Source organism: Pocillopora damicornis, chromosome 7 (genome assembly GCF_964200805.1).
Source record: "Pocillopora damicornis chromosome 7, jaPocDami1.2, whole genome shotgun sequence".
Classification (NCBI taxonomy): domain Eukaryota; kingdom Metazoa; phylum Cnidaria; class Anthozoa; order Scleractinia; family Pocilloporidae; genus Pocillopora; species Pocillopora damicornis.
The window spans coordinates 24634575-24651251 of NC_142676.1; the positions used below are offsets into that span (position 1 = coordinate 24634575).

The following is a 16677-nucleotide window of genomic DNA, read 5'->3' on the forward strand; positions in this document are numbered from 1 at the left end:
CTCTCCCGATTTTCTCTCGGTCTCTATACCCTCAAGTTACCCGTTGTCTTCCCCTCTCCCCTATGGGAAATTGTTTTGACCGTCAGATTCCGTTTCGGAGCCAAGACCAAGGATACTCTAAATCATTACTTTTTTCTTTTTTTCGCGATCAAAAACTGCATTCGTTTCAAAGGGAATGTTTTCATATCAGAGATCGTTATATCGTGATTTACCTGTAAATCGAAACCGTAAAAACCTCTCTGCCCTCCCCTTCCTCCTTCAAAACAAAAATACGATAAATTTTCGGCTTTTCTAGGAAATCTTTAACAAGATTGATAACTTGCTTTCAAACGTCTTTGAAAAATTAATCACGTGTCCTAGGTGATTCTTCAAAACAGAAATTAACATTACTTTTATGAAATAATTTGTCTCACAAGTCCCGGGAACTTAGTCCGCAAAACAATCCAAATATGGAAGTTATCCATCGGGTAGCGTGACATTGAGTTTACGAGTTTGCATAAGCGTGTTTGTTATTTCTCTGGTATCAGTGTGACCTCAGCACAAACTAAAAGCTTCGCGCTTGTGTTTTGTGAAATCGCTAATGAGATGTCTATGATGAAAACTGTAACTAGAATTTATGAAGCTGCTCGTGACGGTTCTTCTGGTTTGGAAGATCTTTTAAAGCGGCTGACCACCGCAAAAAGAAAAAGCGCTTTGGAAACAAATATCAAAGATGGCGGCAACAATACTACTCCACTCATCATCGCCGCTCGGAATGGACACTTTGATTCAGTGAGGATTCTTCTGAGATACAAGGCAGACATTGAAGCTCGAGGAACTTTGAAAGTGAATGACGTAGTTTTTACAGGTTGCACACCATTATGGGCTGCCACGGCTATTTTTCATGAAGTGTTGACGAAACGAGCGGCAGACGTCGACAGTAGACCTCAGCGTGATTCGATTTCCTTAGGGGATGCTGTCGACGAAGGTTACTTTGACGTTGTGAAATGTTTGGTTAGGAACGGGGCCGATGTGAACACATGTAATGACCAAGAAACTACCCCGCTTATGATGGCGTGCTGCAGCCATGGTCAGACGAATGTAATTACCTACCTCATCGATAACGGCGCCATTTTGGACCTGCAAGACAAAGATGGCTGGAGTGCTCTTCATTTCGCTGTTTATTGGGAAAATTTTACTAATGTGCGTGAACTTCTGGCGTCTGGTGCATCACAACTGAAAAATAATGAAGGTTTAACACCATTTCTTTTAGCCAGTAATGACGGTAGAATTGAGATGGTGGAGTATTTCATTACCAGACCGGAATGTACAACAGAACAGAAAATTGATGCCATTGAACTACTAGGTTCAACCTTAGCCAGTGACCCCGATTCTCACGATTTAGCATTTACCTACATGAAACGTGGAATGGTGGAGAGGTTTAGAGATCCAGCACATCCATTGCCTAAAAAGGAAATGGAGCCCGTGGAAGCTTATCAAAATGGGAAAGAAAGTCAAAGTCTTGCGGAGCTTGCTCTTTTAGAAGGTGATGATGATGCTATCCGCATGGAGGGACTCATGACCAGAGAGAGAATCCTTGGAACTGACAAAATAAAACAGCAGAACGCGATGATGGAGTTGTTGTCAGACGAAGCTGCAGATGCCAAGCTTATAAATGCCAATAATCAAACGCTAGTGGACAAGGCCCGAAAGATTTTGTCCAAAGGAAGAGGAATGGATGCCACGCACGTCAATACCGGAGATGTAAGAAAGTTTTAATTTAATTATTAGACGTATTTCAATTCCAACAATGTTATGATAACGTTCGTATTTCATGCTGTCTTTCAATTCAAGAGACCATAACTTTTGTTTGTGACAGTATTGTGACCCCTTCTAACGTTAGCATCAATATTGTTCAAGAAAGGTTTGTGGTATCTGTGTTGTAAACGGTGGTGCTGCTATATACTTCATTTCGGTAGTTCAAATACTGATGCCTAAATCGAATTAACAATTATTATTTGTGTGTCCCCAATTATTCTGTGTGATTTCCTAACGCCAGATGATATTTTGGGTCAGAAAAGTCGAATAAACCATCGACAAAACTGGCAACCTCCGTAAATATCACAGATTTGCCGGACCGTCTCGTAGCGTTAGGCGTCGTAAGATAACCGAAAGAATTTCCTTGAATTTGGTGCTTCTTCGAGAGCGTTGTAAATGATTCTGTTTCAATGATTTTGAATGAGTGAAACAAATAATATTTTGACCTGTGGATGATGAAAAATTCAAAATGATCAAGTCAATGATGAACTGCAATTGAACGTACCATCCAGAAAAGTTTGCGCGATTAAAAGCAGAAACTGGTTCATACATTTGAGTGATATAGGGAGAATCGAAAGGACGGTCCATCTCGATTTGAAGAAATTCTTCTTAAAGGCTGGAAGTTTTCTTTATTCTTATGTGTTTCTATTTTCATCAAGGGTGAACGAATTGGATGTGGACGAGGTAGAGGATTCGTCCATGGAGTGGATGTCATTCAAAAAAAGGGCATTGATGTGAATTATCAGAAAAATACTTTGGCAAATAAAAAAGCTGGTAAGATGATTTTTATCAGTTATTAAATTAATGATAACTATAGAGATCACAAAGACGGCGATGACAGATTGGGGTTTGGTAGAAAGATATTGACATCGCTATGTTGATGTTGGTCGTTCATTAAAAAATAAATTAAGATTGCGTGATGCAGTTGGTGTTATTCCATTGTTCTCGCATCGATTGGCATTTTAATTCCTCTTTTAGGAGAGCAAGCACAGTTTCGAGAAATGCGAGATCTAACGGCCGCAATCGTTCAAGAACGAGAAAGAGGAGGATGTGTTCCCAACGTAGAACTACAGTTGAGAACGGCAGCACAAGAACCGAAGGAGATAAAAGAACAAGTACAAAGTTTGCACGGAAACACGGACCTACATTTTTCGGAAAAAGTTGAAGAGAATGAGCCGAAAGAGACAATTGAGGGGGAAGTAATAAAGAGAAATACTCAACCGAGGAAGAGGACACGGCAGCTGATAAATTTTCCGGGGCAACTACAGGAGAGAGTTGAACTACTGAGTGAGATGACGAGGAAGTCGACTAACGCTCAAGGGCAGCTACGAGATAGAAATGGACAACTGAGGGAGAGGAGAGAGAAATTGTTGGATATTGAAGAGCAACCGCTTGAGGAACAACAGCAGGTGGAATGTTCTCAAGGACAACTACTAGAGAGAGATGAAGAAATGAGGGACATGATGCAGCAGTTACAAATCGTCCAAGGGCGGCTTCAAGAAAGAGAAGGACAGCTGACGGAGATAACTCAGCAGTTGACAAATGCTGAGGTCCAACTGAGCAAGATGACACAGCAGTTGACAAACTCTCAGGGTCAACTACGTGAAAAAAATGGTCAACTGAGGCAGAAGACACAGTTGTTGACAAATACTCGAGGGCAACTACGAGAGAGAGATGGACAATTGAGAGAGAAGACACAGCAGTTGACAAATACTCAAGGGCAACTACAAGAGAGAGAAGGACAACTGTCAGAAAAAGATCGCCAACTAAGAGAGAAAGATAAACAACTTAGGGAGAAGACACAGCAATTGACAAATACTCAAGGGCAACTACAAGAGAAAGATAAACAACTGAGAGAGACGACACAGCAGTTGACTAATGTTCAAGGGCAACTACGAGAGAGAGATGTACAACTGAGGCAGAAGACACAGCAGTTTACTAATGTCCAAGGGCAACTACGACAGAAAGATGGACAACTGAGAGAGAAGACACAGCAGTTGACAAATACTCGAAGGAAACTACAAGAGAAAGATGAACAAATGCGAGAGAAGACACAGCTATTTACAAATGTTGAAGGACAGCTACAAGAGAGAGATGGACAATTGAGGGAGAAAACTCGGCAGTTGACAAATGTTGAAGGGCAGTTACGAGAGAGAGATGGAGAACTGCTTGAGAGAACACAGCAACTGACTGATGTTCGAGGGCAAATGTACGAAAAAGATGAGCAGATTACTAATTTACAAGATCAAGTTACTTCCTTGCAGGATCAGGTGACGGAGAAAGAACTGGAATTGAATGAACTTGAAACAACTCTCTCAGAAGCCCAGCAAACCTTAAATAATCGCCAACAGCCACCTGATTGGGTCATCGCGCGCGATCAAATTCAACTTACAGACAATTATCTTGGTAGGGGAGGCTATGGAAGTGTTCTTGAAGGCAAATACTGCGGATGTGTTGTCGCCGTCAAACAGATTTACGAATTGATTCTTTCTGAATATAGTCGCAGACTGTTTGAGCGAGAGATGAGAATTGCCGCAACATGCCGCCATCCTTGCTTACTGCAGTTCATTGGAGCAACATGCGATGAAGGAAGTCCTTTGTTCGTAACAGAGCTCATGGAATCGAGTTTACGAGCACTGCTAGAGCAGCGACCTCTTTCCAGTACTGAAGTGTCCGTTGTTTCTATGGATGTGGCTCGAGCATTGAACTACCTTCACCTAAAGAAACCATCTCCTATCATTCACCGCGATGTTAGCAGTGCTAATGTGTTGCTATGGCGACAAGGTGATCAATGGCGAGGCAAAGTGTCAGATTATGGCACGGCTAAATTTATGCAGCAGACTATGACAGTTTGTCCTGGTGCCAGGATATACAGTGCACCCGAGGCATTTACTACAAATCAGACTGAGAAGGTATTTCTGATATATATGTTTGTCATCGTCATTTTTCAGGCTTGTATTTGGTTTTTACATTCTTTTAATACTCGTGTAAAGATTAGAACGATAGCAGTTGGTGGACATGCGATGAATGATAAGACTATCCTGACATGTAACTTCTTTTACCAAAGAAAGAAAACTTAGTGAAGTGCTGTATCCTTTATTCCTCTTTGTGCATTGTTTCTTTGCAGGTTGATGTGTACAGTTTTGGTGTTCTTCTGTGTGAGATTTGCACCCGGGAACAGCCAGACCCTGAACGGCGTAAAGAACAAGTTGTTATGGTGAAAAACCGCGCGATTCGAGCTCTTATTAGAGGATGTTTGCATAAAAATCCTAAAGCGAGACCCAGTATGGAAAACATCATTCGTGAACTACAAAAATAGTTTGACTTTTCAATCTAACTGCATGAATCCTCAACGTTGTTTAATTTTGACATTTTTGAAGGTAGCAGCATCATTGTACAAACATCTATTAAGTTATGAAAATTTTTAAAGCTAAAAAAACCGCCTTTTTTTAGCAATGAATTGCTCCCACGAAAACACTTAAAATACATCAAAATGTAAACTTTGAAGAAAGAATGGAATACCTTGCCTTTCTACACGAGCTTCAAAACTGTTAAGGTTTTAAGATCTTGTAATCTGCCAAAGTTCATCATCCTCAAAATCATCACTTTTAGTTCATCTCTATCGTTTATACCGATATGATAACTTACCGTAGAGGAAAAAATCACTTTGACAAAAGAGACTGAACTTTGACAAGACACCATCGTGAAACGGTTTTAAACTTGTTTCGTTTGGTTCAGTACATCGGTCTAAATTTTTTTCGTGTAATCATGTTTTGATCTTGAGTGAGTGTTTAAACATTAAAGAAAATACCATTAGAAAAATCTTAGATTTCTTTGTTTGGAGAAGAACTCTGTCTTTTTCAGTCAATTGAAAAAATAGCTGATGCAAAAAGTAAAGTGATCAATATCATTCTGAGATTCTGTAAATTGATAGTTTTTTGGGATTCTTAAATATATTCTTTAATAAATTCATATTTCGTTGATTTTAAGCAGTTGTTCAGTCGTTTCAATTTGACTTAAGACTGTAGCTGTAATTTAACCAAAATATCGTAAAAATCATGCCTCACTGTAAAAACGCAAACCTCTGATTTGACAATTTTCAGCATCCTGGCTCTCATCCCATTTATTTCTTCTCCAAGTTGTCAGCTGGCGCTCCACTTTAGAATTTAGGGTTAAAACGCTCAAAGCTCTAATGCCTTTGATTATTCCTTTGTCACCACGTACTCCATAAGAAAAAAAGGCTATCTTGAAACGAAATTTGGCTCTTAAATACGCGACCATGACAACAACTCGTTCAAACAAGGAATTTCTTTGTTTTTATTTGCAGACGTCTGCGTCATGGACCATGTCCCAACGAATTCCTTACTCCCCCCCCCCCCCTCCCCCTACCTCCGAGATAAAAAAAAAACTACATCGATCCGGTTTACGGAAAGAATACGGCGTAAGAAGAAAATTTATTGAATTTGAAATTTTGAAATTGAATTTAGCTTTATCACTTTGCAACTGCGCATAAGACTGATAATTTTGATTCAATCGTAAATTCTCCCCACTGACCCTTAGTGATGTATCAAGTAAAAATTAGTTTCGATAAACAATAATTAGCGAGGTTATAAAAATAAACGCACTGGGAGATTTGTGTTCATCGGTTATTGGTGCTAACATGTTCACCAGGTAACATTAAAATGTATTTTGCAATTGAACTCTTTCTTCCGAGCAATTTATTGCCGGATTATGGAATCAAAATTGAAACTAAAGGTACGTTTACAAGGTATTCTTAAAAGTTCATCGTCAATCATATTGAACAGGATTTTGCTTTCGTAACTTCTAGAATTTGAGCTGGTTAATTCAATATTTAACACCATCGAATCATCTTAAAAATTGGTGATGATTGTCTTGCTGTGTATGAGAGGAAATTCGTTATACGAACCCGCTAGCTTATTCTCCTGGTGTCAGGTACGTTGCAATACTTAACTATAGTTTACATTCATCCTTTAAAAGACCAGGAGATGCACTTTTCGAAAAAAAATGGTTTAAGGCGTTTCATTCGAAGTACAATCTTTTGAAAATCGGGATCCGGAGGGGCGAGGAATGTTGACTTGAATGGGGCGCAGAGAACTTACCCCCCCCCCCCCCTCTCTCTCTCTCTTCTCTAGTCCGCCTGCTTCTCTGGGCTTGCAATTCGAGAATCTTCCTTGCACTCTTTCTACTTCCTCTCTCAACTCAATATAAAGCGAACGAACAAATCAACGGGTTTTTTGTAAGAGAACAATTTCAACTTTTCGGCGTTACGCAGTCAAAGAGAAAAAAATGATCGTGATTGTTATCTTTGGAGCAAGAGCAGGGATAAAGGTTGATATCATTAAAAGATCATCTCTGCAAAATTATTCGAGGGCTTGAAGTCCCTGAAATTAACGCACGACTCTTTGGTAGCTGTCGGTCAAACATTTTCCTAGACTTAACATGCTCATGATGCCACTCGTTCCAAACCTTTGACTATAATCTTGACAAAATGCTTTTAGGAAGGAAATGCCTTATTTCAAAGTGTAACCCACATTGATGAGTCCTTGTCAGTATCCATGATTATTTTGGAGGCCGCTGTATTTGGGAGAATCAGCGGGCAAAAGTTGCCTTTCATTATTAGGGAATAATCGGTTATACCAGAAGAGTTTACTTATAACAGAAACGGTGCACGATTTTCAGGAATTATTAAGAAACGAGAATAAAAATATATTTGTAATCATTTTGTTATTGCTTCCAGTCCATGGTAGGAAAAGGGTTATTTTGTTTAATTAAAATTTTGCCGCATGTGATTGTTTAATTTCATGCAATACACTATGTTGCTTTTCCGAGAAGGTGTCTTTATTAGATACATTAAAGGTCCATTGTTATTATTTCTCTCCTAAACAAGCCAAAAGAAACACGAACAGGTGGCCACTTGTTAAATATTCATAGTTGCCCTCAAAGAAACAAGTAGCGATCAGTTTGTTATGAAAACATTGATCTTTTTCTTGTCTCAGTGAGATAACAGTCATCAATTAAAAAGAGCGAGCCAGGAAAGGAATAAGAATCTCCACCTTAAAAGTGGTAAACACCTGTGAATTGTTACACCTCCACACTTATACCGGCGTCACTAACTTTCATGCATGTGTTGTAACGCAAAAGCAAGGCTAAGAGTTTCATAAATTGTAACCAAATTTTGAATATCAACGTAACGATTTGATTGTATTTCTAAATTTATTTTCTAATTACTCTTCATTCCGCAGAATAAGGATGTTGTCAGCTGCTGTACTGTTGGCACTGGTGACCGTATCTGTGGCTTCTGAAGGTAAAGTGACTTGTTTTCTAAAGAAACGTGTTATCTCTTGCTAAAGTTTAAGAGTCTACTTGAGGGGACCATTTTTGAAAGACTTGAAAATTTATTTCTTGTTTATTTTAATGTAATTGATCATTGAAAGTCGCCACCCTTTAAAAACACTCTTGGAAACAATGGGGGAAAAAATACCCCTCGTAGAAGCAAGATGAGAAAAGGCACGAATAGGTCACACTGATTGATCCCTTTAGCTGTCTTTGAAACTAGAAAAGACTTGTTCTCGTTTTTATTCAATTTTCATTTCATCAAATGAGATGTGTTCATCCAGTTGTATGACTTTGGTGTGAGTGAAAGTGCATCCTGACAATGACTGCTGTGAACAGCAACACCGTTGCCTGGAGACATTTCAACGATACTTGCAATGTTTGATGCTCACTTGAAGTGTCATCTCTTTTTTCTAATTTATCTCGCGATACTCGTAAAATTTAAAGCCTTTCTTTCATCCAGACGTCGAACAAGAAACTGGTACCAGCAATTTTGAAAGGCAACCCCATCAAAACGATCAAGGCAACCTGTAATGGCATGGCACTCTGTTCAAGGGGGGTCAAAACTTTTCACCCTGAGGAAAGCCACAATCAAGAAACCCACCAACTTGTTCCTCGAATGAATGTTGAGAAGAGGGTAAAGCTGGAGTTTCTGATCTTAAAGTCTCCAATTATCATAAGACCTTCTCTAGCTGGGGAAAACTTAAGAAATTCTCGTTTTAAACCCTTTGAATCCAGCTTGATCTTAATTAGCTTTAAAAAAAAAGCGACTTTCTGCGGCGTGATTGTATCTGATGACATATTTTTCATTCCTTCTTCATCTCAACAGGAGCAAAGTGGAAGTACGGGGAAACAGACAGTCACGGTACAGACAACAGAATCTTGAAGTATAGATTAACAATTCATTTGCTGTATGCTGGTTTATTCCAGATATTCAAGATTTTTCGCATGCTTTAAAACTATTGTAAATAAATCTCGTACCCAGATTCTACCGTGTAACTAACTGAAATGTATCCGCTCGGCCGTGGAATGTCTGGGTACCAGGCTATAATACTACTCATACAAACAAATGAAAACATAGTGTTTACATTTTGCTCAAAAATCTATTTAATATAATCCCTTATTTTCCTATTAATGCTGATATTCCTGACAGGTTATGGTCCACCTGACTGGGGTAAAGTTTCAAAATACTGCCATTACACCGCCCAGTCCCCCATAAATATCGAGACTCCGGTTAAGAAAGATGCAAGTCTCAAGGGACTCAGATTTACAACCAAGAATAGAAATGGAAGGGTCAGCGGAGACATAAAAAACAATGGTCATGCGCCTACCCTAACTATTGACAAACGCAAAGGCAAGGCTAGACTCACCGGGAGTCCCCTTGGAGATAGCGTGTATATGCTCCAGCAGTTCCACTTTCATTTCGGTTGTGATAACGACGAAGGATCCGAACACCTTGTGAACGGAAAGGCATATCCTGGAGAGGTACGCAATAGTAGCTCTCGAAACTTTTTGTTTTCCATACGTAATCACGGCGGGAGGCGTTAGCACTACGACCACTAACTGAAAGCACCAGTGACAAATTGTTCCTCTGCTACAAGTGCTTAAGAACTAGTCATTATCGATCACCTCACCTGGGGAGGGGGTGATGGTTTTTATTGTTGGAGGATGGATTACATGGTTTTCAGGGGAACAGGAGGGGGAATTAGTTTTCGTTAAAAAATCGACCGCCATTAACCGCCAATGAGGGGGAAATATAGACATATTTATAGAGCCTTCGGAGGGATCGGAAAATTTAATTATGATCCGATCAAAATCCTCCAGCTCCCATCCCCCCTCAATCCCCTACCATCCCCCCTTCGCCCCCTCCCATCCCCCCTCAAGTGATAACGACCAGTCTCTTAAGTCGTTCCGTCAAAGTCTCAAAATTTTCACATTGGCTTTCTTACTGCAATTTGATTAAGTCCCGTCGGTCAAAGCAAGATGACATTTACTAATCATAATCGAGGAAAATATCTAATTTCGTGTCCAGGTCCTACCGTTTAGTGCTTGTCCGTGGTAGGTCTGGGTACAAGACTTGAAAATATCACTGGCTATGAAGCAAACTGTGTGAAGCGTGGAATACGCGAGTGGCTATTAATCTTGTAAGGCTCTAGTTTGGCATCTGGTTGGCAGATCAGAGAGGAACTATTAACAATATTGTACTTCATGTATAATTTCAATTTATCGTCTTTTAGCTTCATTTGGTGACTTATAACACAAAGTACGCTGATTTTGATACCGCTGCGTCTCAATCCGATGGACTGGCTGTGATTGGCGTTTTCTTTGAGGTATGTATGGAAATATCATATATGTTGCTATATTAACTTTACCAGGTATTTTGTTAGTGGGGGATTTGGAAAAATATAAAATTTTTCTGGAATAGTAATTGTTCCTAAAATGAAAGAATCAGCCGCATAGTGGAATCGGTAAGGGTTGGGGAAGACTGGGGTAGAGAGGTAAAGTTGAAGTTGAAGTCATCGTAATTGAGGAAGTTGAAAATTGGATTGATTGAAGAAAAATGCACATCAAGAGCTTTTCTTTAGTGAGATCATTTGCATACCTGTAAAAAATACCCCGTACAGTTGCAAGGAATTTATTCCTGCTCCACGACAAACATTAGAGTTGGCAACCCTCGACATTAGTGCACTAGTATACTTCATACAGCACATTGTACAAAAGGCAGCAAAGAGGGTCAGATTTCAATGGTTAGGGAACTAACGCTAAGTATTGGCTTGGGAGATGGAGTGAATCATTCTAAGAGGAACATCTTTCAGTTAAAAACTTCTAGGACGATGATATCTTTAATGTGAAAACATGCTTCCTGTTTCAGGAAACGAAGAAAAGAGAAAAAGGGAAAGGAAAAAAGCACTATACCATCCGCAAACTTTACTCAGCTCTGAAAAAAATAAAGGACGTTGGTGAGGCTTTAGCAACTTACATCATCTTATATATCAATAAATCCGTTTGTCTCACGCCATAGAGCCTGTAAATTCAAGAGTAAAGCTATCAATCAGAGATAAAGATGTTTCCACTGCTCTACTTTCTTTTCTCCCAAGACCATCCATAGATTTTCAAGCAGAAGTTTCATGAAGTAACACAACATCAACGGAAGGGTATTTTTTTATTTGAAACTAGATTTTCAGAACCAAAATTAAACAAAATGTATGGCATACAGTGTCGAGTATTTATACCTAGATATTGGAAGCGAAAAGGTTAAACATTTATAACATCAGGGCAGCTAATACAATCACTTTCTCTCCCAGGTGCCGAAGCTTCAGTCAAAAACATAGCGCTGCTCGACTTGGTTCCAGAACTGAAAGATCTCTCATCGTTCTACTCCTACAAGGGTTCCCTTACCACCCCTCCCTGTTATCAATCAGTTAACTGGATTGTACTGAAAGAGCCCATTAAACTCCGTAGTTTTGTGGTAAGAACATTTTTATGCTATTTTTCTGCTTTTTAACATTTAAACACTATTTAAGTGCCTGAAAAATTAGCACTTACGCGTTTCACATATCGCCTACTAATTAAAGCATTCAAACGCACTAGAGTCCAATTTTAGACACTAGTGTCTGAATTAAGAAACTTGTATCCGATTTTAGATTTTAGACACAAGTGTCCGTTATTAGATTCTAGTGTCCTATTTTAGATACTAGTGTCTGGTTTTTCAGATTTTAGACACTAATGTCCGATATTAGGACGATAAGCAGCACCTGACGTGTCTAAATTGGACTCTTTTTCCTTTGTGATGCTACTGACACTTCACAGCGCACAAACGTTTGTGTTCAAAGTTATCTATACCTAAAAGTTCCTAGCTTTCTATAACTTTTGTTTTTTTCCGATCTTCTAACCACAGTTAATGTGATTTTTTTTTCAGTTCGGCGCCATGAGGAGACTGAAAAACGGAGAGGGAGGCCTTACGTGTGGAAACTTCAGACCACCTCAGAAACTCAACGGACGTGTTGTTTCTGAACTCGACGGATGAGCCCAAGAATCAACTTGCAACTACTTAACACTACAGTAGCTAATTTACATCCTCCAAGAGAATATAAACTCTTTATAATCGCCTAGATACTCTTAGCTAGATTGAGTGACGTATTCTGGGGGTTTCTTTCTTAAGCAAGGATTGTTAGCGACATCCAAATAAACTGCATTTATCGGATATGTTTGACTGTTACTGTTTATTCAAAGGAAAATTATTCAAATCGCCAAGAAAATTATGATGGTAGACTTAATTACTCTTTAAAAGAAAGGAACATTTATCACAAATCTCCACCGAATGGGGATCAGTTCCCTAGAGCAAGATACCGTATCCCAAAGACATCTCAGTCATAATGATAATAAATGATCTGAATAATTTATTATTATTATTCATATGGTTCCATTTATACAAAACAAAAAAAACGAACAAAACAAGATATTCTTAGTCCAGGAAGAAATTATTATGACACCCAATGAAATGGCAAAGAGATATTTTGCGTTTATCGTGATTTGGAAGTAAAAACCTTCTTGCCACATATTCGCTGGCACGAATTGGACGTAGATGAACAAATGATGCGAAAGACTCAGCAGTTGACTAATGTCCAAGGGCAACTAAAATAGCGTTGAATTGAAGGGCAGCTACGAGAGAAAGATGGACAACTGAGGGAGAAGACACAGCAGTTGACAAATGTTTAAGGGCAGTTACGAGAGAGAGATGGACAACTGCTTAAGAGAAAACAGAAACTGAAAAACATTTTGACTTTTGAATCTACCGGAATGAATCCTCAACGCTGTTGAGTATTGGCATTTTCGAAGGTAACAGCATCAATTTACAAATAACTGTTGAGTTATAAAAATTTTCAAAGCTAAAAAAAAAAGACCTTTTTTTTAGCATTGAATTAGTTCGCAACCTTATCGATCTCCCGTGAAAACACTTAAATTACAACAAAATGTAAACTTTGAAGAAAGAATGGAATGCTTGCCTTTCTACACGAGCTTAAAAATAGTTAAGGTTTTAAGGATCTGGATCTGGAAAAGTTCATCATCCTTAAAATCATAACTCTTTAGTGTCACCTCTTTCGTCTGTACTTATATGCTAACTTACCGTAGAGAAAAAAATTACTTTGACACAAGAGAGTGAACTTTGACAAGATACCTTCGTGAAACGGTTTTAGACTTGCTTCGTTTGGTTCAGTTTTATTGGTCTAAAAATTGTTTTGTGTGACCATGATTTTATCTTGAGTGACTGTTGTGAGTGAATTAAAGAAAATACCATTAGACAAATCTTAGATTTCTTTGTTTGGAGAAGAACTCTGTCTTTTTTAGCCAATCGAAAACAGCTGATGCAAAAAGCAAAGTGATCTATGTCATTCTGAGATTCTGAAAAAAAAACAAGCAGCAAATTGATAGTTACTTTGTAAAAATTTTTTATTATTCTTTGATTAATTCACAATTCGTTTCGGCAATTTTGTAATTTACTTACTTGATAAAGTTTCTTATCAGCCTTGATTAAGCGGTTGTCCAGTCGTTTCAGATTGATGTAAAACTATAGCTGTAATTTAATCAATATATCGAAAAAATCATGCTTCATTGTAAAAACACAAAACCTCTGATTTGACAATTTTCAGCATCCTGGCTCTCATCCCATTTATTTCTTCTCCAAGTTGAAAGCTGGCGCTCGATTTTAGAGTTTAGATTTAAAACTCTCAAAGCTCTAGTCCCTTTGATTATTCCTTTGTCACCACCTACTCCGTAAGAAGAAAAATTTGATCTTGAAATGAAATTTGGCTCTAAAATACGCGACTATGACAACAACTCGTTCAAACAAGAAATTTATTTGATCGTGATTGTTATCTGTGAAGTACAAGTAGGGATAAAGTTTGATATCATTAAAAGATCCTCTCTGCAAAATTATTCGACGGCTTAAAGTCCCTGAAATTAACGCACGACTCCTTAGTAGCTGTCGGTCAAATATTTTCCCAGGCTGAACATGCTCATGATGCTACTTGTTTCAAACCTCTGACTATAATCTTGACAAAATGCTTTCAGGAAGCAAATGCCTTATTTCAAGCTGTAACCCACATTGATGAGTCTTTGTCATTATCCAAAATTATTTTGGAGGCCGCTGTATTTGGGAGAATCAGTGGGCAAAAGTTGCCTTTCATTATTGGGTAATAATCGGTTCTACCAGAAGAGTTTACTTATAACAGAAACGGTGCACGATTTTAAGGAATTATTGAGAAACGAGAATAAAAATATATTTTTAATAATTTTCTCATTGTTTCTAGTCCATGGTAGGAAAAAGGTTATCTTGTTTAATTAAAATTTTGCCGCCTCTGATAATTACACTTCATACAATACATTTCGTTGCTTTTCCGAGGTGTCTTTGAGAGGAGGATGAGATGCATTTAAAAATCCATTTTTACTCAGGCTTCCGTAGGAAAGCCCGAGTCTTAAAATGCAAGCCGTTCTTGGTCGCAAAGGGGGGTCATGGTCCCGGGCGTTCCTTGCGTAAACCGCGGAAACTGAGGATGAGAGTGCGACAAATGGGAAATCCGTACTGTCAAGCATCAACTTCAATTTGAACGCGTGAGAAGGCTTTATAAACGACATTAGACAGGATTTTGCGGAAAATAAATCTTGATTAGAGGTAGTATGTACGTGCGTAAACATAAACACGGTAATGTGACGGTATGTACACAATCTTGCATGTTTCACGCTTGAACAAATATGAGAAAGCTGAATACTGTAATCAAAAATACTCCCTATGGCACGCTTCAAATTTCGAAACTTTATACTCTTTTAGGTCTCCAAAAAGCTTTTAAAACATTTCTTGGTTGCTTTATTGCCTGATATGAGATGTTCACCATAACATGACAGCGACTTTTACTTCAGTTGGAAGATCAATTAGTATCTCTCAGGGTCTTCATATTAGGTTTGTGGTTGTACTTAGTCTGGTGTGTTCGGTTCAAGACCAGAATTCAACATTGTAATAACACAACACATGAACTCGTCTATTTATATTTTTTTTACTCCCCTCTCAAGCACGAGGTTTCTCTGTGATTGCATCCCATAATATCAAACTCCTTATTAGGATAACAGTATACCCTATTTTCGCTTCCGGTATACCACATCCTCCTCCTACTTAATGAGAAACTTACGATACTGACAGTCATTCGTTCTACCTTTTTTTTTAACAGCTAGAACTAGAACTAACAACTTTTAGCTACAAACATAGTCTTTCATCCATGCAGGCGCCTGCCTAGCGCGCATGGGCCGAGACCGATTTAAATTGTCTGGGGGGTCTCAGGTCTGTGTCTGTGTTGACGGCTGGATGGCTGTAGATGCTGGCTGGCTGCACTGTTCTGGCTTTGCTGTTTGCACAGGGTGTTCTTGCTTGTCCGATTCCTCCATTTCAATGGTTACGAGCTCAACAAATTTCTTCATGTGAGCTACATTGCGCATTTTGTTGTTGCCATTGGCGTCTCGTACGACAACAGCATTTCCATCCTTGACAACATACGGATCTAGCTCGTAATTAGGCGGGAGCTTGTCGTCAAGCGTCTGCTTCAATAACACTTTGTCTTCTGCTTGAATGTCACTGTATTTAGCTGCTCGTGTCTTGTCCGCATATTCTTTTTGTCGAAGTTTCGCACGTGCATCTCTTTCTCTTAACTGCTGCTGCCAATATGGCTCTGTTGCTCGCTATTTGCAGAATTCAACTTGAGGAAGTTTGTCTCGCAGTTTCCTCCCCATAAGCAGTTCTGCAGGGGACATTCCGGTAACAGTATGTGGAGTAACTCTGTACTGAAACAGAAAGTCCTGAAGGGCCTTCCGCCAGTCTCTTGCTTCAAGTCGGGAAATCCGCACAATTTTCAAAAGGGTCTCATTGCAACGTTCCACTTCTCCATTACTTTGCGGCCAGTACGGTACACACTTCTTGTGCTCAATCCCCAGATATTCCAAGAAGGCTTCAAACTCTTTCAATTCGAATGGGGGTCCATCATCGCTACGGACGGTTCCTGGTAATCCATGTGTTCTGAAGATAGCTTCCATAGACTTAATCACGTGTTGAGCATCTGTTTTCTTCAGAAGGATAGCTTCCATCCAACGGGAACGGTAATCCACCACTACCAGGAGGTGCTCGCCGTCTGATATGTCAAGGAGATCGATTGAAATATCTTGCCACGGTCCCTCAGGCAGTCTTGTCGATCTCACAGGTTCTGGTTTGGCTCTAGGTCCTACAAGCTGGCTGGGATAACAAGCTAGTATCAACTCTTCCACCTGCTTATCCATTTGAGGCCATCACACTTTCTCTCGCAATCTGGCCTTGGTTCTGACCATTCCCTGGTGACCTTCATGAGCTAGCACAATGATTTGCTTCCAAAGGTTCTCAGGCATCTTAATACGATTTCTCCTCACCACAGTTTGTCCTATCAGCCACAGCTCATCTTGTACTGCTTTGTAAATGGTTCCTGACAATCGGTTCCAGTCACCGGTGAT

General features: G+C 39.2%; 2 protein-coding genes across 3 annotated transcripts; both read left to right on the plus strand.

Annotated features, from left to right (window-relative positions):
• The first annotated feature begins 493 nt into the window (after positions 1-493).
• On the plus strand, positions 494-5786 carry LOC113667205 (uncharacterized). The gene is made up of 4 exons (XM_089212477.1): positions 494-1743; positions 2457-2571; positions 2776-4709; positions 4925-5786. The coding sequence occupies exons 1-4, from the start codon at positions 586-588 to the stop codon at positions 5114-5116; spliced, it is 3399 nt and encodes a 1132-aa protein (XP_089068603.1). The 5' UTR covers positions 494-585; the 3' UTR covers positions 5117-5786.
• A 1955-nt stretch (positions 5787-7741) lies between these two features.
• On the plus strand, positions 7742-12355 carry LOC113667206 (carbonic anhydrase). Of its 2 annotated transcripts, none has more exons than XM_089212522.1 (8): positions 7742-7881; positions 8061-8122; positions 8981-9016; positions 9305-9636; positions 10389-10481; positions 11024-11111; positions 11457-11620; positions 12071-12355. In XM_089212522.1, the coding sequence occupies exons 2-8, from the start codon at positions 8068-8070 to the stop codon at positions 12176-12178; spliced, it is 876 nt and encodes a 291-aa protein (XP_089068648.1). In that variant the 5' UTR covers positions 7742-7881; positions 8061-8067; the 3' UTR covers positions 12179-12355. The 2 variants fall into 2 exon arrangements, with proteins under 2 accessions (XP_089068648.1, XP_027038806.2); XM_027183005.2 differs by having other exon boundaries at positions 7780-7938.
• Positions 12356-16677: the final 4322 nt, after the last annotated feature.